This window comes from Petromyzon marinus, chromosome 6 (genome assembly GCF_048934315.1).
Source record: "Petromyzon marinus isolate PM22_M1 ecotype Great Lakes invasive population chromosome 6, UKy_Petmar_22M1.pri1.0, whole genome shotgun sequence".
NCBI classification, from domain to species: domain Eukaryota; kingdom Metazoa; phylum Chordata; class Hyperoartia; order Petromyzontiformes; family Petromyzontidae; genus Petromyzon; species Petromyzon marinus.
In genome coordinates this window covers 5,926,245-5,951,316 of record NC_133672.1, presented here as the reverse complement: position 1 = coordinate 5,951,316, position 25,072 = coordinate 5,926,245, and the positions used below count along the sequence as shown (strand labels likewise).

General features: G+C 44.6%; 1 protein-coding gene across 13 annotated transcripts in view; it reads left to right on the top strand.

Moving 5' to 3' along the window:
- LOC116939631 (ryanodine receptor 2-like) overlaps positions 1-25,072 on the top strand; it is a 332,153-nt gene that overhangs the window by 93,941 nt on the left and 213,140 nt on the right. For all 13 annotated transcript variants that reach the window (XM_032948287.2, XM_076062962.1, XM_076062947.1 and 10 more), the window contains 5 exons: positions 1,493-1,567; positions 4,127-4,283; positions 10,140-10,304; positions 12,212-12,333; positions 17,966-18,149. In XM_032948287.2, coding sequence (XP_032804178.2) covers positions 1,493-1,567; positions 4,127-4,283; positions 10,140-10,304; positions 12,212-12,333; positions 17,966-18,149 — 703 coding nt within the window. The remainder of the gene's footprint in view (positions 1-1,492; positions 1,568-4,126; positions 4,284-10,139; positions 10,305-12,211; positions 12,334-17,965; positions 18,150-25,072) is intronic.

Genomic DNA, 25,072 nt, shown 5'->3' with positions numbered 1-25,072 from the left:
CGTCAAGGCGTAGTAGGGCTGCTGAAACTTTTACGAGCCCCCACGCGTTCGCGCCTGGAGGGGGGGGGGGGAGTTTATTTGCGTGCCCGGTGTGTCCGTGTGTGTGTGTGCATGCCGCGTGCGTGTTGTGATGTGTTTTTGGGGGGGTTGGCAGAGGTGGTGCATCGGCCAGTCATCTCGGAAAGTCGACCCCCGTGGTACCTGGGTCCGTCCCGTGACCTCCTGTCAGCGGGCGTTCGACACTTAAAAGTGGCCTTAAGGTGCACCTAGCCTGGCACAAGCGCCGTGGAGACGTCACTGCCACTTAGTGGCGAATAGCGCTTGTTGTTGTTGTTAGTGGGGAGTGGTGGAGCCCCCAGTGGTTGGCCCACTTGCGCTCACGAGAACCCTGCGATATTCAGTTTGATTCGCTACAATGGCTCAGGTTGGAGGCGAGGGATATTGCGAACTGCTTCCGGGCCTCCAGCTGTCTCAGCTTGGATAAGTGCCTGGTGTGGTTAGTAAACGTCAACACTGGGCAGATAAAGGTCGCCCACGCGTGGTGTTGACAACACACCACCCGCCTTCATGCGATGCGATGACCTTAATAGGTGCTCGCTCACAGCACTTGCCCCAACAGTCCGTTAAGGCTATACGGGGGGATCTTTATCCTTGTGTGGTTGAGAACAACGGTACGCGTACTACAATGATTCACGCACATCATGTATGATCGTGGCAACCTCGGTTTGGTTCCTGAATGAGACATCATAACACCCAAGTGGTGGTATATTCATTATCACGTGTGTGAAGCTCAAGACCTGATGATGCAAAGGATGTTGGACACCTTATTAGCCATGGTAACCTTCATGGACAGTTTCCTAAAAAGCGCATGGCTAAAAGGCAGATTTGCTTTGCATTTGCACATGATGGGAAGTGGTAGAATATTGATTAGCTCACAGAGCTGTGATCCCAACAAGATTTAGTTCCTGTCGATCCACACCACCCGTGGATTCATTGGTATTGGAACGTTGCATGGGCATCCTGTAAGGTCAACTCAGCCTCACATGAATGACTGGTGCTGGAATGTGCTCAACAATCAGCATTGTAAAACATGCCATACTGCCCTTAATGAGTGCTTACATTACAACCTTTTTCCTATCCTTCTAGAGCAGTGACTCTCAACTTGCTTGGTATGGCCTCCACCACTGCCCCCCCCCATCCCCTGCGCCGACCCTCCGCCTTCCATGGGAAGAAACCAAAATACATAAAACATGATATACAGAGAGGTCACACTTACCCAGCTCTCGTTTTCACAGTGTTAGGCATTTGTTTCACGTTGTGTATTCGTGTTCTGTCGATCCGATGCGGCACTGATGTTCCCTGAGCACATTTGAATGTTTCTCCTGCACGGAATCCGTACCGCAGCCCGTGCATGGATACCCATTGGTCCAGAGTGCATGCTTCAATGGGTTAAACGGGGGATGTCGTGTGCGCGCGTGTGTGGGGCTTGCAGTTCGGTGCATTACGAAGGCGGGGCTGTGTGCAGCCACGCCCGCTCTTTGTGGAGACTGGAGACCCTCCGAGTCAGGTAAACTCCTCATGCACACAGGCGACACTTCGTCCGACCGAGACCGACGCTGAGACGTTGCGTGACGGCAGCAATGGGACGAATCCATCGGAGCCGGATCAAAGCCTAATTTACTGGCTGAGCTTCCCAGTCCAAAATCGAATGTGACCGAATATGAATGCGTATTGCTTGGGATTAAAAAGCAAAAGAAGAAATCGGCCTGCAATTAAGTATTGAAGTCCTCACAATACCGCCCACAGCGAGTCCCCAATATCTGGCGGCTCGGTATGACTGAGACAGAGTGCGCCAGTTAACAATCACACCATGGCAACTCAAACTCTCATCATCACCAGCCATTAACTATCCACTCCTGGGTGAATACTTCCCTAAGCAGTCGCCATCTTTCAAGGTCTCACGATGTGCACAGTCGGTCCAGCTCCTGCACGCGCGCTGACCTCGTGATCCCATCTTCACGGTGGACGTCCCCCCCGAGCTCACTCTCCTACCTCGTCTTCCGTCTCAATCGCCAGCCGTCATCCCTGCCAATGGGATAATTCCACCGACGGACAGGATTTCAATTTGCAGCCTTTTGATTGAGAGCTGCTATCAGATCAACGAGTCAACGAAAATGTCAATAACATGTTTTTAACCAGCATAATTATTCTCCGATTCCATGTGTTGCTCGTTTTGTCTATCTGTGTACATTCCCAGCGTGCACCTCTCTTTTCTCTGCTCCTTTGCACACTTTTCATCCTTAATTTTATTTGTCCGTTGTTGATGTCTCTTATCGATATGTATGGTTAATATATGTCTATAACAAATATTCATTAGGCATATTGCTATTAACTAAGTTCAGTTTTTCAAAAGCACTCTGACCAGCTGTCGTCCGCCTCCTCGTTTCCACGTCTTGGTTCATGTCCACCTCCAGTTGTGTCCCTCGGACAGATGTCTCCAGTGGTTTGTGAAAGTTGTCGTGCGTTTTGTTTGGTTTGCTCATATATAGATATCTAAAGCACAACTTTGTAGCCTTCTTTATTGACGTCTTCTTAAATTTCCTGAAGTTCATCTTCTTTCAGCGGGATAAAAAGCTAGCTGTAATCATAGCCAAAACCCTAATCATAAGCCTACACTTGTAATATGAACTTTACTACTAATGCCAACCATAACTCTAATCCTTGCCCGAATCCTTAACATTCTATTATGTAACTCTAACCCAGGCAGTAACAATAATATATCCATAACCTTGGCCTTAACCTTAAACCTATAACTTAAGATTACCCCAAAATTGCCCTTTCTTAATTGCAACATTAACCTATTGACTCACCCACTTACCACTCACCAACCCATTTACACACTCACCCAGCCACTTAACCACCCACTAACCCACTCGCACACTTCCGCACGCACGCACACACAAACCCACACAAGGACACACATACACACACATGCACTTACGTACACACGCGTGCATCCACCCACGCATGCACTGACCCACACACATATCCACCCACGCACGCATCTACCCACCCGCCTCCACATTCACTCGCACCCACATCCTCCAATACTACAATAAATCCTATGGCATTTACATTAAGTTAAACCGGAACAAAAACATAACATTTTTATTTTTAAACCAAACTTTCAAAAATCAACTCAAAGTTTCATCAACACTAACGTATTATCATGCCAACTACCCCCATGAACCCTATGGGAAGGAAGGAGAGGGTAGAAACTATGATGCTTCGTTACTCTATGTTCATGCTACTCATCCGCAGTCAACCCACCCATACACGCCTCCAGTGATCCGCATGGTCGCCAATTCAGATCACCTACCAAAGCAGGCGACCTACCAATTCTGTTGCTATTTAATTCATCACCTCATCGATCTCCCCTCTCACCTGCTCACCACATTTATCACTTTTCCCCATCCATCTGCAGAAACCATTTATCCATTTATCAGCCTACCCACCTTTAGCCGTCTACACCCACAGCCACTAATCTTCCAGGCTCTCAATACTTTATTTTGGAACAATCACTTTGGTTATTTGATATTGTGAGCAAAGTAGCGTTTTGTAAATTCATGGTGACGTTCTAAGGCTGTTTGGCCATGACGATGCTCACATGACACCTAAGGCAATCCTGCACTCGGTGACTCTCACGGTGAATAGACAAATGGCACAGTTGGTTTATTAAATGGATTATTAAGACCTGATGTCATTACCAGGAAGTAGGGCATTAACTTCACTGTCATTCCACCACGAATGAATTGTTGATTAATTTTTGTCCAAATTCTACGAGAATCCAAATAACTTGTAAACAACCTCGACAATCACTTATAACCTTTTTGCGCATTTATTTTGTTGTCCTTCCCCTGCACCTCCGATTGCCATGGTTGGCCCACGTACGGTGCGAAAGAAGTTCAGCATACATACGTACTTATGAACAAACTCAACCTACCGTTGGGGTGGTGATCATCATCATCAGCATGCGATTGCTTGGCTGCATTTCACCTGTGACTATTATTATTATCGTCGTCGTCGTTTGTGCTTCACGTTCCCTTCACGCGGTCGCCGGTACCAGCTGGAGCGGTAACCACCTGCACTGGGGCCAGCCGTTTCGCCTGCGCCACGTCACCACGGGCAAGTACCTGGCGCTCACGGAGGAGCGGGTCCTGCTGCTCGTGGACCGTGGCTGCGCCGACGTCAAGACCAGCGCCTTCAGCATGCGCTCCTCCAAGGTGAGAGGGCTACGCGTGCCCCCAAATGGGGGCCACAGGGGAGGGTCCTGGGATTTGGCAACAGCGGCCACGTCTTCGCCCCCACTAAGCTACCCCATCTCCCCCCCCGGCCACTCTCTTTGCCTCCTCCGATAACAACGATCCCTGCCATTGCAGTGGTTGCTGAATTTTTGCATTTGTTCTCTGGTATCCCGTGTAGGGCGATGGTGCGGAACAGGCAGTGTTAGGTGTGATCCGCTTTTCTTCTTTGAAGCCGTTGTTTGGGACAACGGCTGAACCTCATCTCTTGCTACAGCGGCGGCACAGACTCACTGCCCTGGAAACGTCGACCCACTGCTTGATGCTTGTGCCTGTCCAGGGGTAATGAAAGTGTTCTTAGTAACTTGACAGGCTTGACTCGGCGATTAGGCCTAGTTTTAGGGAGAGCGGAGGTTATTCATATTCATATTGCGGGTAAAATGTTGCCAAAATTCCTGCTTTTATACCTACCTGCTCTATATAAAATATTGCTACATTATCTTGTTTTTTTGTACGTCGGTGTCGTTTAGCATATTCCCTCCCGGCACTAACTGCCACTGTAGAGAAGAGTCCACAGACGTAGATACACCTCTACCAGAAGAGGAGGTAACTTAGTCACGTGCTCGTCCAGCAGCCTCACTCAAAATATTCGTCGTTGTGGTCAGAGTACTCATCTTGCAATCAGAAATTTGCAAATTCAAATGCCGGTGGTGGGAGGTAATCGTATGAATAGACTTCCCCTTGTCATGGAAATGTGGAATATTTCTACCACTGGCTCAGGGCTATATTTGGAAATGAGTGTCACCCCATTGCTCATTCGTCTATGGAAGCATGTTGATTTGATTGAAATCAAGGAATATGGATATTGCTACCGCTTTATGTATAGGAGATGGAGGTGGATCACCATATTGCAAGTTATGTATCGACAGATAGGGAAGGCCTTAATTTGGTCGTCGGTTAACCGTGGCTGCTGATAATGTTGGTGTGAGTGCTGGCTTCACAGGAGTTGACAAGGCAACATGTCAACGACTTAACCTGGGCGCAGACTTTTTGTCAAAACTGTAAACGAATTCTACAGGTTCTGTGATATATGGGTCATTAATTCCCTTCAGCTGTCGCCAACTTACTGCCGTGCTTGCTCACTCATACTGAGCCGATCGCCATGCTCAATTTAACAGCTACGTTCATCAGGAGAAGCAACAATGCCATCACAGTAAAGGTCAAGAGGTCTTCATGGACAATGCTGTAAATGCCACCACAGCTCACCATTAATTCCCTTCTGCTAAATCCCTCAACTGTTCAACAGTCGACATCCAACTCTTCTCCACTGCCAATGTCTGGCTCTGACAGTACCCGACTGTTTGGTGTTTTTGAGCAATGTTTGTGACCGAGCACTCTCCATGTGTACTGCATTGAGTTGTATTTATTAATCCCAAAAGGAACAAAAAAATGTTTTTGTGAGTATGAATGAAACTGAATTAATATGACGCTCTGTACAAATTGTATGTTTCATTTGGCTTTTAAGGTTTTAATTTCAATAATTTGCACTTCGGCTAAACTATTTCATTTTCGTTCGCTTCATTAGCTGCCGTCCAAATGTACAAATGTTATCAAACTTTAGTCGTAACGTTTTAATTTAGATTACTGTTATTTGCATTGGTTAAATACACACACACTTTAATGTCATGTCAAGGTGAAGGTTTTATTCAATTATATTTTGGACTGAAATCCAAAAAAAGACAACTTAGGTAGAATTAGTTCATCACAGTTTTAATCACACTATGTAACACAATGTTTGTTCCTGGGTAGTGTTCATTTTTTTATTGCTTATACCTAAAATTATAGAAGATGGCTATTATTATTCCCCACAAAACGTTGCTTTTGTGACCAGGACTTTACGTGAATGAAATACACAAATGCACACCACATTTTCTCATTGAAAACAGGTAAATTTCAAAATATCACTGTCCTGAGTCAAGTATTTTGTTCAAGCCATTGTTTGTTGCACCACAAATAATTTAGTTTTGTTGTTGTTTTGTAACATTGAATTCACAGTTAACTCGTGCAGGAAATAGTAGTTGTGAGCCATTGCGATGTAGTTTTTACAAAGAAAAAATTATGGGCAAGGGAAAGTTTAATATGTGTGAACAAAAACATTCCACCTTGGCTGGCCTAATTTTCTAAGTTGCATTGCAACACATAGCCAGCTATACAGTACAGTGATTTTGAGATGGGAAAACACAACGAAATATTAATCATTAAATGTCATTCACAACATTAACAGCAACAAACTTATTATGAAGTAATATTCAGATGGAACTCGCCCAAAGTGCTATTAACAAGGGACAGACAGTAGTTATTAACTATTCTTGGTTCTTTCGGTAAAGTCACGTAGAAGGGAAATAATAAAATAATAAAAATAAAACATTATAAAATAAAATCCTCACGACGTTTCGGCCACAACGCAAGCAGCTGTCCTAAGGTGCTGTCGGAAAGACAGCGTCCACATTAAGACAGCGTCCTAATGTGGACGTTGACTTTCCGACAGCTGTTTCTTCACCTGAGGACGGCTGCTTGAATTGTGGCCGAAACGTCGTGAGGATTTTATTTTATTACGTTTTGTTTTCATTATTTAATTATTTCCCTTCTACGTTACTTTACCGAAAGAACTAATAATATGAATCCCTGCAGTCACGAAAGCTTTAAATCGAAATTTAGTTATTAACTGTTAATTCTCTATCCAGGGTGTCTAATATCAATCCGATTTATGAATCACTGCCTCGTAATGTGATTCTTTATTTTGTTTTAATTTCATTACCGGTTTCTAAGTAGGGGAAAAAAAATAACTTATTTATTCGAAGCATAATAGTGTCTGTCTTGGTGATTGATGGTCGCATCGAGTGTAATTCTATACGCAGTGACTTCTGCCGTAACGTTTTTACGGCTTCCTCGGACCTGAGTTGGCAGACGTGAACTTACTCCTCCGAGCGTGCGTTGTCTTGCCACCTAAAGTGCACTCGTTGTGTCAGTGCGTGTATTTTTGGCGGCCACCTAATTTTACCGCCAGCCATTGTGATGTCATGGCCGTAATAATAGCCGTTGTTAAAGAGGACCGCTCACGTGGACGCGCATGCCTGCACGCGACTGTCATCCTGCCATCTCTAGGAGGAATAAAGTGGCGGAAGGATTGCGACAACAAAACGGACCACGAAACCGCAAAACAAAGGAATGCCTTGTTCCGCGGTGGTGGTGCGAGGCACATGTGTGTGTGTGTGTGTGCTGCCCTCCTATTTAATGGCCATCAATAACATTCCACCAACGTCTCCCCCCCCCCCCCCCACCGTTCAATCAGGAAAACACTCGCCGCCAAGAACGTGCGATGAAAGCCAGATCAGCTGGGTGCAGCAGGCAACACACCCGTTTAGCATTCTCCTTCTTCTGTCCGTGCCGCCCAACCTTACTCTGATCTGGGATGGCGAATTATTGACGCCGATAATTCATTTCCACTTTTAAAGGCATTTCTCATTGTGGGGAATCGGATTGCGGACACCCCTTGCCTCGACGCAGTCACTGTCAATCACGCTTGCAAAAGCTGCACTGATGCCCGGCCATGCTGAGCATTCAGAGAGATGCACGGCCAGTGTCTTTAGCCTGTGTCACTTAAGAGTTCACTACTGTTCTTTATCAGACAGACTATGTAGTTGAGAATGTATATGCGGGAGAATTACATTACAAAAAGAATGCCCAATATTTCTGAGGCCTATATTGGAAAGTTATTGTTTAGTAAAATACACAGACGTGTGGACCTGGTGATGCTGCATCAGGCTTGGTTGCCTGTAAAATCTGACGACATAGCAGCATTTTTTTTTTACCAATCCTATCCCAAGAGAGGAGACTGAGAGTGAAACTCATCCAGGGTTTGCCTGCTTTAATAAGTCCAGGACTTTAGAAATGTTTCCAGATCAAACATCAGTTTCCCAAGGATCTCAATGTAATAGCCAGTCTCCTAAAACAACTATTTTAAACCCGTTTAGGCTTTTCTAACTAAATACGTGACATCAAACTAAACTAAACTATTTTTATTTTACCAGGTAAGGCCCACTGAGCTACATAGCTCTTTTTCAGAAGCGACCTGGCCACAAATGATAGCCCTACGAAGTGGCTTGTCATGTGGACATTTATAGCAGCCAAATACTGTAAATGCATGTTGATTCTAAATGTGGAGGGAAAAACCGGAGGACTCGGAGATAAATACACGGACAGAGACATGCAAACTCAGGGTCACGATCGAACCCACTACTTCTTATATACCAGGCGAGGTAATTAACATCTCGCCACTGCCGTTTGTTATTTGAACACACTATAACCCCAGTTTGACAATCATCTCCAGAGCAAACAATATTTCTACGTGAATGTCTCCATCAAAACAAGACGGCTCACTTCCATGACCTACGGCTTTATGTACGACTACAGCCCTTGCAGTGGACACTGTCAGAACGAGCCCTGCTCACAGAACCATGTCCTGATACAATCAAATGTTGGAAAACAACAACCTTCCCTCATGCCTATTGCTGCACGAAATGAATAATTTGGCTTGCAGCATAACACAGCGAGGACGGCTAATGGTTCAGAATATTTCCATTGCAGGTTTGCAAAGCCAGGTTACTATAATGTACTATTATACAGTCACTTGCCTGGTGTTATGTCTTGGTTACAGCATGTTAAGGGATCATTTGAAAACCAGTATCAAATCACCCGTCATGATTCCATTGCATGCAAGACCAATCCATTACCGTCTTTCTCCTGCACCCCACCAGTTATCTCTGCATGTCAGCAAGCTATGGAATGGACACTCCACCAGCAGTAACTATACACATCCTCCGTGAACCTTCAAGCAGACACGATAACTTGTCCCATCATTATCTGCTTGACCCTGACCACCTCCACCTGGCCTCATTGTGCTATTTTTACACATTTCCCTTTCCTGTAAAGTTCTGTTTTGTCTTCCCCTGACCATCCCCCACTGCTCATTTTGTGTCCGTCCCTGCTTCCCAACTGCAATTCCCAACCTTAATCCTCTCATCCCAGCCCATCACACAAATAAAAGCCCTCCGTGTCCTGTTTTTTTCCCCCTTTTGCGCATCATTCCGCACTGCTCTGACTCACTGTGCCCCGGTCCTTATGCCCTGCTGTCTATTACATTTATAACATTATTTTATTCTTAACTTGACAGTCCATGCCCCTATCTACCTGTGCCCCACTGGAGTGGCGTTTTGGTCTTTATAGGTGCTCAGCAGCAGCGTTGAGAGAGTGAGTTTTGAAAAGTAATCAGTCCCTACTTACCGATTACTCACAATTTTGGAAGTAGTGAAACATGAAAGTTAAATGGTGGCGCAATGGTATGGTTTGTTTCTCAGAGTAAGAAGGGGTTTGATTCTCAACTTGGTCTCGTTTCTTTGTGAAGTTTGTATCTTCTCCCCCTGTTCTGCATGTGTTTCCTCTGGGATCTCTGGTTTCCTCCCATAACTTTAAAAAAAAAACACATACAAACATCCAAATGCTGGAAATGTGTCTCCAATTTACTCAAATTGAAATTATCATTGCGCAAAAAGTGCGGTCTTGTCGCTGCAGTTCTCTGCGGTGAGTACAATGTCTTTAGAAACAACGGCGCAACGCCTCTCTAGATTAAATTAACGCTTACTGCCTGCGCGTTGCAAGACCCATCCTGCAACTTGCAGACTTCTTGGAACGGGAAAGAGTTCAATGTTTATATTTGATTGCGTAGCCATGAACGTCGATGACTAAGTTTCCTTCGCACGATCGGTTCCCTCTCCACAGGAAAAGCTGGACTCGGGTCCCCGGAGAGACATAGACGGCATGGGCTCTCCGGAGATCAAGTACGGCGACTCGGTGTGCTACATGCAGCATGTGGAGAGCGGGCGGTGGCTCACCTACCAGGCAGCCGATGCCAAGACCGCACGCATGGGCTCGTACACACGCAAGGTTGGGCCTCGCCTCCGTCCTGCTTGCACATCGCCACGACTGTTGTTGGATGGTCCAGATCGTTGCCACAGTCCGTTTCAACCGCATTCCGTTCAGTGGGTTTGCGCCTTCACTTCGGCGGCTCATCTCTGAGCAGCGGTTTTGTAAATTCGTGGTGACGTAGGAATAGGTTCTACCCTTTTAACCGGCACAAAAACTGACACCTTTATTCAAGGCATCGTGTTTGCAATGACTACAACACAAGCAGTCAAAATGCAAACAAAAAAGACAACTCTGATAATAATATGCACTGTCCTTGAATTTGATTGGTCCACACCCGAGACGGCTTTTCTTCGAGCCTAGTCTCCATTGGTGTTGGACCAGAAGACGCCAAAAGGCGTGGTGACGTTTTAAGGCTGATTGGCCGTGATGATGCTCATATGACAACGAGGCAATCCCGTACTCGGTGACTCCTACGGAGGAATAAACAAATGGCACAGTTGGTTATTAAAGGGGTGTTTAAGACCTGATGTCATTACCAAGAAGTAGGGCATTAAGTTCACTGTCATTCCACCGCTAATGTATTATTGATCAATTTTGTCTAAATTTTACAAGAATACAAATAACTCGTAAATAACCTCGACAATACATTTTTACTTTGCGCGTGTGTTTTTAGTTTGTTGTCCTTCCCCCGCACCTCCAGTTAGCACGGTCAGCTATGTACGGTGCGAACAAAGTTCAACATACTTGCAAACCAGCCCAGTATCTGTCTCAGTAACCTCCCCTCACTCTGTCTCCTGCATACGTTGCCCTACCTCTCTCGACTTCCTAACACACCTCTTTCAGTACATTCCTGCTACGTTCTGAACTTTCAAGTTACTCACCCTGTCCTGCCTTGACATTGTCAGAAATTTTCCCTAAACCCTTCTGAGTAAAGGCCAAAAAACATATTTTATTGCATTACTATACGGGTGTTTGTTTCTGTTGTTATTTTTTTTACCCCCTTCGGTGATATTGTTATAATAAAGGGACTTTCCGACAAAGGTGGTGAGATGTGGCAGGTTGCTCGACCTGCAGTCGAACCGTTTCCGAGTTCAAGTCCCATTTTGGGATCAGCTCGGTGCAGTGGTCCCGGATAAAATGAGTTTCACTTCGTGGGAGGTCAACAGTGATTAGTTATTCATTTGAAAAACATTATGAAGGGCAACAGGCCACAAAGAGGTTTCAGAGCGCTGTACAGCATCACAAAACAACTTCCAATAAAAGTCACAAAAACACAACAAACGGGGATAATAGCTCAGTGACGAGGCATGGTGATGGTATCGTCTTCAAAATGCTCAACACACATGCCAATGAAACCTGCCCCCGAATAAAAAAAAAAACTCCTATCTACCAAATTTCTCCAAAATTAGTAGAGATATCTTATAAAATAAGAAAGTGTATTTTTTTAAGGTACAATCCTGGAAGTCAGGCGGAGTTCTATGGGAAGATCGTTACCTAATGCAGAGACCGTCATGGGAATGTGGAATGCCGAATGCCGTTCAGGGCCACCAAAGAAGATGAGTGTCACTCCAGTGCTCTGTTTGAGCAGCAAATCGCTTAACTTGGTCTTGACGGGCAATTTCGCCAAAGCTGCTAATGCTGCCAACATGGGATGGTATTCTAATTTCAAAATAGGAAATCTCCCAAATTTTCCTAAAAAATGCATCCCGAAGTGTCCCCGTGTTATCTCAATCAATTCCTCTTTATTTTTCGTGCTAATATCGCCCTCAACAAAGTAAGCATCGGTCCACAATTAACTGACGACGAATTGGTTCTTACACAAATCGGTGCTCGACTCTCGAAGCCTGGCCAAGCTCTTTCCCTTTGCCGACCCCCTCCCCCTGCACCCCGCACGCCCTTCCATTCCCCTCCCACACAACCCGCAGGCCATCATGCACCAGGAGGGCCACATGGACGATGGGCTGACATTGTCCCGCTCTCGGCACGAGGAGTCGCGCACGGCCCGCGTAATCCGATGCACCACCAACCTCTTCAATGGCTTCATCAGGTGGGCACAGTCGTGTGGGCATCAACAAACACGAATTCTTATTTTTTCGTATGGCCGATGTAGATGCAGAGCAGCAGTTACGATTTCACATTCGTACGCAGTCAAAATACGCAATCAAAATAATGAGGTAAAGAGGTGAGTGAGTGAGTGAGAGCAGGAGGGAGTGCCTTTGGGTGACTGAGCTAGATGATAAAAACTTGATAATACAATTTTTAATGTAATGCCTATTTGTGAAAGTTTCAATAATTGCATAATACCCGCTTTGACACACAGATTAGAAATGTGGACACTAACAAATACATTTTAACAAAAGCTGTGAAATGTGTCCAAAGTAACGTGGGGAGTTACATGTTTTGCAATTGCACCGAGAGACAGAAAAATGAGCGTCATGGCTCAGAGAAGGAATTTAAATTAGGGATACCATATTGGCCGTTAAGGAAGATAATCAGGCTTGGGGAAGGCACACAGCTTGATTTATGGTTAGCGGATCAAACTGACATTGGAATCTCAGCCATAGAAGGAAAGACTCCCAAGGGGATAACTGAAGCGGAGATGAAGCGATCAGATCAGTTCATGTGCGGGATTGTTGCGCTGCGATACCCTGAGGAATGGCCAGTGTCTCCAAGGAATGACCACAGTTAACTTGATGAGCTGAGTCGACACCTGACCAGGATTTGATTTCGCAACCTTGTTATGTTTGCAGGTCAGCTGATATCACTTTAGTCAGTCGTCACCCTGTGTGGATTGTAATTCTTCGCAAGGCGCACAAATAATATCCATGGTGGTGATCAGATGACGATGCAGAATGGGATGAGCATTTGCTTTCAAATATTAAATTCCCTCCGTTCTCAACTGGCCTTCAGAGTACTTCGGTTCCCACAGACTCCAACTCTCACACACATTGTCCACAATACAATTGTTGTGTCCGTATTCCGTAGTACTGTTCCCATTTGATAGGCTGTTCTCAAACGTATCTTAGTTGTTTTACATCGCATTGATATTTACACGTTAATTAAACGTCTGTCAGTGTTTGTACATGAATAGGAGAAAATTATTGTTATTTACCAAACTGTGATTGTATTACCGAGGATGCTAATTATTTGTTTCATTTAATGACTGTATTTAGCAGGTTGTGTAAGACAGCCATTGTTTGCATGTGTGTTCCCTCTGGTATGAACAACAGACATTATAATGTAACTTAAAGTGCTTGTCGATACTGCGTTAAACTTGCAAGTTCGTCTTCACTGGGTGGAAATGAGATTATGTTTGAGTAACTGTCACTGCAGAGAGACGAACAAACAGGTCACCGTGTTCACACGTGGGCTCATCAAGGTTAGCAGTAGTTATTTGGAGAGATATTCGTTTGGTTAAAAGGTTGTTCAATGCTCCCTTACAGCTATGGTCTGGTCTTAACTGATGAGCCCAAACAAAAAACAGATGTGTCGAATGGAATATGAATCTCAGAAAAATAACATTCTTGCGATACATATATTCACCTTTTTACACATGTCACACATAAACAATAAATACATTGATGAGGTTGTCAGTAATAAGTTTTATGTTTAAATATATTAAGCAATGTGATACTGCTCAGTCATGCAAGTTGATGGTTTACATTTTTGGACTCACCTCAGAAATGTTTTCAGAGGATTGCTAACGTTTTCTGTTTACTCAAAAGTAGACATCAACGACCGACCCATGGAAGGTTATTTACATTGTGCTATACGACGCTTTTCCACCCCGTCATTGGTAGGAAAATTCCGATAAAAAATGCGCGCAAAAGTAAGTCTACCAATATATCCATGAAGCGGCTCTCCTCTATACACTTTAAATCTTATTTACAGCGATAGCTATTGAATGTTCGTGCTCGGCTGCAATTCCGATCTTAAAGTTAATCACCTAAAATCATGAAGTGAATTATTATACATACAACTTTTGATCATGAAAGTGTCTAATCCAGAATGATAGGGAATATTAATGGGACGTTGTACACAAAACAAAAAAACAATTGGTCTGATATAAGCTTAAAGATATGTCAATATTGACTAAGGCCTTTTCTGTAGACGTCATATAAGCTTTGCTCTCCAACACACCGGTGTGCTACATTAGTAACGAATTGGCATGTTCTGTTAACGTGACAAACCTTACTCTAATTGGCTGTGTCGGGTGGTGGCGGCTTTAACGACACATTTATATATTCACGTGATCTAACCCAAAAAAACCTGTATTATGGATGATATAAGTAAATGCTTTCTGGCGTAAATGCAAGAAGACAAAAATGCATCACGTCCCACGCTGCAGAAAAGCATTTCTACCGCATCCTGCATGCGGTGAATTTGTGTGTGTGTGTGAATTGTAATGGTAAGCCACCTGGAGCTTTGCAGAACATTAGCCGAACAATACAGCCACGCAATTCAGCCTTGCAGCACTCTACGTAAATGCTTCCGAGAGGGGAAACGTGCCCAGAAAGTAACAGGCAAAAACGTCTTCTCTGTAAAGCAGCGTCACAGCACAGACGTAATACATTTTTCTATGCACGCACGCTTTTTTTTTGTAACCAATCGCTCGTTGCGCAAATTGCTTGCTTTATTGCCCGTACATCGCATTGATTAATTTGCCTACGTAAGCGAGAAGTCTCCTCCGCTGTCTTGCGGCCAGGCCTGCCACCTACGCTGCTCGTGGAGAAGACCGTGCGGGGGGGGGTGGGGGGGGTAAAGAGGTCAAGAGGAAATAAGAGCTGCAACGCCTCGCAGCTACGCGGCTGCATTTTAAACCCTACTCTTTTATTCGAAATTGGATTAAAGGCAGCAAACAAAGAAAAAAAAACATGTTCGTTACCCAATTTAATGACCTGAACGCGAACCTGCCATGTTAAAGCATCTCGTTTTTAATTATAGACGTTACAAAAACTGTTATACATTTATTTTAGGATATGCACTACATATGTGGATATACAAGTCGTTAATTTATCTTTATGTTTTTTTTTGCATAGCAGATACATTTCGCAATTTTAATATTGTACAGTCCCCTTAGATGTACGCACAAGTAAGTCATTGTATTTGTCTCAACCTCAAATAACAAATCCCCCTTGGCGGCAGAAATTGGAGGCTTTGTCCTACTGTGATGGATCCAGAGTGATGATTGACCGTTGGTGACAGCACACTTTAACCCACTGCCACCTGCCTTTTTGCCCCTTTTTTTCTCCTCATTCTTTTACTTTTGCATCTGTATCACCAACCTCTGTTTCCTTCCTCATCTCATAGTGGTGAGATGTTAACTACCTCGCCTGATATGCAGGAGGTTGTGGGTTCAACCCCGACCCTGACGCCTGTATATTTAGAGTTTGCATGTTCTCCCCGTGGTTATGTGGGTCTTTCTCCGGGTCCTCCGGTTTTTCCCTCCACATTTAGAAATATGCGTTTAGAGCAGTGACGTGCGGTGAGGTCAATGGCTGGGGAGGCACTGGCTCGTGTCAGAGCCAGATTCACACACTGAGGGGGGCGCGGCCTCACAGAGGGGGGCGTGGCCTCACTGAGGGGGACGTGTCTAACACGCCCCCCTCAGTGAGGCAGATGTGATAGCTGCCTCCCCTGGTGCTTTTTCATTGCAGTTTAATGACGAGATCAGCGAGCCTGAATATCTTTATACACATACGTGAAATAAGTGACCTGGAGTATGGAAGGCGAGGACATGAAATGAAGGGGTCTACAAACATTACTGAGATAGTAACAGGCACGCGCTTATTGCCCACGCTCCATCCAGTTACTGAGGGGTTGCGCAATCAGAGGGGAGGCTGAGCTCGTCGCTGCCTCACCTCTCGTCTCTTCCTGTATTTGCAGCGGAGCTCCGCAAATTTGACAATTTTGACTCTCAAAATGATTAGAATCGTACAGAAATTACATTTATAACACTTATCAGTTGAAAAATCTTAATATTTATTTTATTTGATTATTCTTTTTTTTTACTTTTTGTAACAGCTATTTTCATTGGAATATGACAGGTGAGGCTCTGCCTTCCCTACCTCCCCTGACCGCACGTCCCTGGTTTAGAGTATTTGGCTGCTATACATTTCCACACAATAAGCCACTTCGTTGAGCTGTCATTTCCGGCCAGATTACTTCTGAAAAAGAGCTATATAGCTCAGTGGGTCTTACCTGGTAAAATACAAATAGTCTCTTTTTATGTCCCACTTTCCTTACCTGTCCCTTCTATCCCCTGCTGCCGTTTCCCTTCAGTGGAACTCACTTGTCTCGCACGTCTCTACTCGTGCAAAAATGCGGCTTTTGAATTTAAACATCTGGTTGTTACGCTCAAGTTGTAACACAACAAGGGACCGTCATTTTTGTCCACCTTGTTGCAGCCATGCATATCTGCGTGCACAATCTTAGGTCCAGTAATAGACGGTAGGTTCCCCGGGTGCCCCGCGCCAGCATCAGAACAGCCCAGCGTGGTGCCTTTGCTTGTAAGGTCGCTGAAGTTGCGGAACGGTCTGTCTGACCACTTCACCGCATCGACGTTCGTCCGTTTTTTTGCCTTCTTCTTCAGCAGTTCCTTGCGAGTCGTTCCGTACCGAGTCTCCCCCCCTCCCCCCCCCCCCCCCCGATCGTCCAAGCAAATGTGTCATCAATTGTGTTTGGTTGGGCTCGGCCTGGATTGTGATTGTCGTTGTTGATGCAGCGATGCACTTGGATCAACAAACTTGGGATCCACGAACTTGGATGAATGTAATGACAGTCTCAAGACTTGCTTTACCAAATGAACTGTGAGCAATAACTCATGGGCATTGAGTGAGAAAACTGATGGATACTGAATATGTATTTTGTTGTGTTGTATTTACGTGTACCTTTCTTTGTACAATAATTGGTGGTTGCTCTTTATAGATCTATGGCCAATTGGCTTCACGTTAAAAACCAGCTAGCATTGTGCTTCGAGATTTATTGCTTTGCGACGCCGTGTTCATGGTATTGTGATGATCATTTTCTTCTTATGCATATTTTTCTCGTTATTTATGCATTCTTTTTTGTGTGTTTTATTTGCTAACTAGTGGGGTTTTGTTTTTGTATTATCTGCATAAGGGACTGGCTAATTGATGTGCAGCGTTGTGGAATGCAATACCATGAATGACGGTTTATAAAATTAAATTACAGTCGACCCTTCTGCATCGCGACTTTCCTCATCGCGGTTTCGATAAATCGCGGGGTCGGCATAAGAAATAAAATGGGAATTTTTTTGGAATTTTGCGAAAGCCGCAGACGACACGTGAAGGCCAGCAGACGACACAGAAAAAGTTTAGTAACTCATAAATACATCAAATATATGTACAGCACTGTATAATATTAATGTATTTTATCTTTCAATACCATAAATATACACAATATTTTTTTTAAAGTTACATTTTGCAAAACTGTAAAGTTTGCTAAAAGAACGCGAAAGCCAGCAGACGACACGCAAAGGCTCACAGCGCCCCCCCCCCCTCTCCGAACCCCCGGGCTGGAGGTGCTCGCTTCGCTCGCCATGGGGACCAAAATATTTTCCAGATCGTGGGGGGCCTGCGCCCCTAACCCCCGCGATGTGGAAGGGTCGACTGTATTATTATTAAATTATTGTCTCTGTCCACTCCCTGGCCACCTAGTGGGCTGGATGCTCTGCAGGCTGCAGGGCGTGGGGCAGGCGTGGAGCTGCCCATCGAGGGGGTCAAGCTGAGCCTGCAGGACCTCATCCTCTACTTCCAGCCGCCCAAAGATGACCTGGAGCACGAAGAGCAGCAGAACCATCTGCGTGCGCTCAAGAACCGGCAGAATCTCTTCCAGGAGGAGGTGAGCTGGAGTCGCACGAGAGAGACGTCGGAGAGTTTAAACGTCGAGTGAGCGAGTTCTTTCTCCTGCTCAAACGAGTGTGGTGACGGCATTCATCTCGGCCGCCGCTTTGAGCCAGTGGTTGTGGAAATTAAATTGGCAGAAGCCAGTCTCCATCGGATGACACGTCAACTGTGCACTTCCCACAAGGCGGTATCTATGTTATTGACCTTGCAAGGATGAGAGGCTGAGCTGACTCCTGACCAGGATGTAAACTTGCGAACCTTGGAATGTGAGCTACAAACATTGTTGCCTGCTGTGTTCATCAAATTACCCATAGGCAGGTGGTGTTAAACCCATATTATTACTCAACTTATAGTATGGAAGCATATTACTTTCATTTAGCATGTACCGGTTGATTGCTTTTAAAATTACTTCTGTTTTAAAAAAACATTACAATCCGAAAACAGAAAAGGGGAATGATGGTGTCAAAAGTTTACATTCAAGTGAGGATAGCAGAGGTGGGTATATACTCAGATCTTACTCAAAACCTACACTCAGAATGAAGTGCAATTCTTTTTTAGGTTTATTCAATTCATTGTTCGTTCATGTTAAGGGGAAAAAAATACAAATAAAAAAGCAGACATATGTTACATGAAATCCACAAATTCTTCATGACATTATGCCCCTTCTGAGGGGAGCGGTGGTGCAGTGTTTATTCCACTGCACTGTGAATCTGGCCACCTCAGTTCAATTCCCGAGTTCAGATCATATTTGGGGTGAGTAATATGTCCAGTCATTCCCGTTAACGGGCGTGGAGTGGAGAAGCCTGCATCCAGCATTCAATTGAAAGAGGGGCTGTTAACTAATTTTCCCGAGCACCTCTCCATAATAGATAACGTTTCAAAAGTCGACTTCGCCAATGGTGGGAACACGGTTACATGATGCACTGATAGGCACAGGAGAAAGTGGTTGCCACCGTTGGTTCGAGCGCCACCAACCTCTCAGGATTCTGCTGAAGCAGTCAGAGGGGGCAAATGGGTCACATACGGTATTGACACCGATAATCTTGATGGTCCTGTTGACCCTCATATTAACTTTCTCTCCTCACGTTTCTGAGCCTGCAAAACTATTTGCGCGTCCTTCTCCCGTTTCTGCCAATGCCCCTAACCATCCTCCTCCTGCTGCTGATGCCACTGCTGCTGAAATCCTCATTCATGCCTCAATCACTTCCCAGCTGATTTACCGCATTTGCCTGCGTGGCACTGTGGTTTGAGCGCTTGGCTTACGATTGGGAAGATCGCAAGTTCAAATCCCAGTCCGGTGTCAACTTAATCTCGCGTCCGTTTTTCCGATGAATGCAATGATTGCAGCAGTTTCGCATGACGCACGATTTAAGTGACTCTATGGACACACTGGCCCCCCCCCCCTCTATCGGAACATGGAATTTCCGCCACCTGCTCAAAGGGGCTGCCGGAATACATGAGCGCTGTCCACTGTCTGAGCAGAGAGATACTTTCACTCGTCGTCATCATCATTATTGTTATTAATATCAAGGAAGGCCTTCTCTGCTCCGTGGTGTGGCACAAAGAGGGTGGGGGGGGTGGGGGGGAGGCAGCGCCTTTGCGTGCGTCTTAATCCCACCTCGGCGGGACGCAGCACTGCGGTTACACTTCCTGTGGGGCACACACGCTAAGTCTCCGCCGTCCAGAAACAGGTGGCACGCTGTTCCATCACGAGGGAGTGGCAGTGCCGCCAAGGAGGGCCGCTATATCGGGATGGGAACAGCTTATGCTGGAAGATTCTTGAAAACTATTGCATTTCTTGTACCGCCGACTGGCTAATGTTAGCGTCTCGCTGTTTTTATATATCGTTCCGAGGCTTTCGACCAACTTGTTTCATTGTGGTGGTGGTGGTGGTGCGGCAAATGGGATGGCAATTGTAGCCGTTTTTGTCCAGTAGCTGTGCGGACTGATCGAGTGTTGTAGTTGACAACTCTATGGATACAGAGTCTAAAGTCAAGCCGAAATGTCTCCCTGCTGAAATAAGTGTGGAGTGGTGCTCACTTTAATTTGTAACTGTGAGGTATTCAAATAAATTCCATGCTCAATTGGTGGGAGCAAGCCTCTCCTTACTACAACCGCCGTTGATTTCCCACAAAGCCAGTCCTGTATGGATTCCACATTACACTTGTAGGGCCAGGTGATATTGCTTGGCTGAATTGGAATTATGTGCTATATAATGTTCCAAAATACACATGTTCCAATATATAACTTCCGATGATTCCTTGAACCCTCAAGCTCCGTCAGATTCCTTTGAGGAATCCCACTCCGCCATAATTACCACCAGCTTTCCCTCTATAATGTCGAAGGTTGCCAGTCTTCAGAAGTGGCAACCTTTCTAATACCAACAATATCCCAATTTAATTCCGGCAAACCTTGTCAACGCACAATTGTAAATCCTGGTCAGGGGTCATCTCAGTCCTTCATTTCTGTTTTCAAAATTGTGCCCTATGGTGAAACTGACGGAACCATGCTGTGAGAATGTGGAATTTCCACCACTGACTCATTGCCTCCAATAGACATGAACACTGTCACACACTTGACTGCACTTGGAGATGCTTTCACGTCGACTCTTTGGCTTCACAGTTTTGCTGATTGGACGCAATCGGTGATGATTCGTCAGAACGTATAAATACACGAGAACACTCTGCATCATACCAAGTTCTTATATCTCCTCCACCCTAACAGCCTGGCGGTCATGTGTGCTGCCATAATCTCAACCGATATATTTCTTCTAGGGGCATTCCTGTGTGATGCGACAATATTTATATCACTTAAGCAGTCATTACGTATATCAACGTATACATTTTTGTCATTTGGACAATTTAACAGCGCTCGTGTTGATTTATATGGTTCGGAATGTCGAACTTTTAGCGAGTTCAGCTTCTTTGCCTAGACTGTATATTGAATTGCGAGCGTGTCTATTGTTCTATACCATCAGCCACCAGTCGTCCCACATGAAGTCTGGGAATGCCCTCTGAAGATGGTGCCAGTGTTAATTCATGATGCACCCAACACTGTCACTTCCTCCATGGTCTGCAAAGAGTGGTTCACCTCATGCGGATAAATAAATAAAAAGTAATAAACGTTTGCTCAAACGAACAATGAAGTCACATGTTAACGATTGAAGCCAGTGGTAGAAATTACACATTTCCATGGTGGGGGACCAAACACTTTTGACTTTCCCTCAAAAAGGGATATTCAGACTTAGTTGACCTCTAACCTCATTTCAACTTCAGATGTCGAGCCAAGTTGTCTCGCACATAGCCATTCAGGTGGAATACACGGCGGCAATTTAACAAATACAACGTTTAGCCCTCATGCTTAAGGCTAAATGGAGTGAAAAACTAAATATGTGTAATGGATTTTTGCGCACTCATCAGTGGCCACTTTGAGACTGTCTAATCAACTGTGCTTGGCAAAATCGTTTAAAGACAAGTGGCTGAGGCCTGGATTCAAATTGCATGATTTTAGTGGTGCCACCTCAGTGTTTTGACGATTACAGAGTGATTACATTAGCCCCCTGAGCCACATGGCTATCTCCTCCTTTATATATCTCTATAAATAAAAACACACATGGGGGGAAAAAATCTATATCAGTTTATAAGCATAGAATTTATTAAATATGTAAAAGTCTCTGTTATAAAAACTAATGGAACTAACATTTTTATGGAGCCCTAGATCCATGATTAATTACCAACATGCCTTCTCTTTACTAATAATACTTATTGTTATTGCTTCATCTATTTCCTGCTTATACAAACACTCTCTCGCTCACGCCTGCCATAATATCCAGCAAATCATACCCACAAAAACTGGCTGCCAAACCATGCGCATTCCTATTAAAACTTTTTTCTCTCTAATGGCCACACGTTCTCCGTGTGGAACCGGCTGCTATATATTGTAGGTTTTATAGTTATGCCTTTAACCAAATCACCCGGACTGCGCCGGAGCTCATAAGATTTCAGAAACTACACAGGTTGGAGTCTGGCAAGTCATCTTTGGATTGGCAATCGCCATACATCGCAGGTGTCAAAGGCTTCGGGGCTACATAGTTGGCGTCAGAAAGCAGTGTATCAAAATCGATCTGTATGCCGTACGTCTGCGCTCTGCCATCTATGCTCCCCACCATTGCCAAGCCTCACAGACCACTGTGGTGAAATGTGGTTAAATAACCCCCCCCCCCACAAACCGCATGGCATGCATAGGGCCCTCCTTCATCAGTGGATTGACAAAGAGCTAACGAAGTATGGCACAATCATTCTGCTGCTTAAAAATGGTGATCAGAGGGAATGGAATATTGAAATCATGATCTTCTTTTAGGCCAACCAACCATGCGTACAGGGTAGGTTTTAGGAAAGGTTTCTCCACCATGAACAACATACAGATTGTCAATCTTGTCCTAAAAGCAAGGAATTCATTCAAATGCCTGTGTGCCTGGCCTTTGCAGATGAGGAAAAGGATTAATCTCAGTTGAAATGTATTTAGTTATCCTATCACATCACGAATCAATGCAAAATTAAATATATTCAGAAATAATAAAACCATTTATATCAATGGAACAGCAACACAGATTTCACAAAGGACATTCCAACATATATATTAGAATGTGACACACCTTCACCAAAGTTATTTACAGGGACATTGGAAAATGTCTTCCAAAACTTTCGCTTTGGAGCCCAATTCGAAGTTAAATTGTCGCTCTGTTTCATCTCTCCGTGTCTCGCTGTACTTCTGTCGGTGTATTTCTCCCTCTCTTTGTGTCTCATATCTGTTGGTCTCTCTCAGTCTCCCTCTCGAGAGGAGTTGTACACCCCTAGCTGTCACTGCTATTCAGTGGCCTAAAATATTGCTCTAGGGTTTGGTGTTACATGTTATTTATATAGTTTATTGTTAAAAATTCGGTCACAGTCCCTATGATCACTGTTACATTGCATTTATGGCTTTTATTTTGGTGATTTCGAAAAGTTTTTTATGGTTTGGCCATGTTTTTGTTTATTGTAGTATGGAGTTAGACTGATGGCCTTAATCTTAGTTGCCTTGTGGTTGTTGTTGTTGTTTGACTTGCATCCCACTGGGATTTTTGCACACAGCGTTGGTGTACGGTGCTATTTCAGGAATATTTTGATGTTTTTTTCCTGCATTTTCTGTTTGCACAGACACATAGTCACTTTAAGATGTTTTTCTTGTTCGTGTTTTTGTTTTTGTTTGTTGCGGTTGCACCCGATTCAAGAGCCGAATGGCTCACAGGGCTATACCAAATAAATGGAACTAAATGGAACTCTCTCTCCGTGTCTCGCTGTACTTCTGTCGGTGTATTTCTCCCTCTCTTTGTGTCTCGTATCTGTTGGTCTCTCTCAGTCTCCCTCTCTCTCCGTCGCCGTGTGCTTGTGGGGGAGGTTGTTACACACCTCTCCCTTCTTGCCCCTTCCCACACTGTCATCCGTAGCGGTCAAGTGACGTGGTTGGCTCGCGGTACCATAAACAAGCTCTGCGGATCTGCCTTGTAAACTAGGCGGGCAACTGCCTGAACGGGATCATCCGTGCAACAAACACAATGAGTTCAAACTCAAAACACAGCGGTATTTTTCAAAACTCAAAGGAAGAGATAACATTTTGTAGCATCCCTGAGTGACACTGCATACGAGAGGATAGCACTCCAAAAAGCCCACCACATGGCTGACAGCTGCAGGTTTCCCTCGCTTTATGCATCCCAGGAAAAGGGTGCAACAAAGGAAAACCCTGTGAGACGGGCGTCTTCCGAGTTGAGCATACAGCGTTGTCCCACATCACACCGCATAGCCGCGCGCGATTGTATTCATGCCGCACGTAAGTGGATATTGCGTGGAAATAAGTTGGCTTAATTTACGCAAAATTGCACAAATCGAACCCGCATAAAGCGAGGGAAACCTCTACTTGCAATGGCCATTGCAACAGTGGCCATCATCTGGAGTAGCTGGCCATAAGCACCAATTATTCCTCCCTCATTTGAGCAGATATGCACTTTGTAGATTTGAGGTTTTCGTGACTGCAAGGGTCCGTACTCTTTGGTTTGTGACTTTACCGGAAGAACCAAAGAGTACATATAGGCACTCTTGGAAATATTCAAAGATTTTGATTCGAAGCATTCGTGACTGCAGGAATCCATACTCTTTGGTTCTTTCGGTAAAGTCACGTGGGCAGCTGCGACGATGTCCTGCTGCTGCTGCTCGCAGTAGGAGACATCGCAGCTGTCGCGATTTTCACCTGAAGACGGACCGCTTGTGTTGCGTTTGAAACGTCGTGATTTATTTTATTTAATTTCTACCCTGCGTGACTTTACCGAAAGAACCGAAGAGTATTCACAGATTTACTTTGGGCATTCTTGATGATTTCCACTTGCTAAGTTTGTGCCCGTCTCTTTTCATCTCCCTCATCGGACATCTTCTCATGGATCTCGTCTCTACTTGGGCATCTGTGAAAAAGAGCTTCATGGCTCATCGGAATTCCTCCAGGATAGATAAAGATGTTGATTCTGAGGTCTTTCTCGCACTCAAGACTCCCTCAGTTAGGTAAGGCCTTGGGCCGTAGAGTTTTCTCTGCTGAGCACCATCCAATTGTAAGCAGTTAGTATAAGATGGAATCAGGTCAAACGTTTACAAACGATGTCACTAAAATATTCAAAATGTACTCACAAGTGTCCAGTCCAGTTACTGCCTTCCACAAACTTAATTTCTAACCATTTTAGATTGTGTTGCAACGTTAAAAAAAAAAATGTTGTGTTATTTTATTCCCTTTATATTTTTAATATTTCATGTGTTGTAATTGGACAAATTGGTTATGATTTGATGTGAATCTGATGTACTGCCGTCATCATGCCAGAGCTCCTTTGGAAAAGTTCCC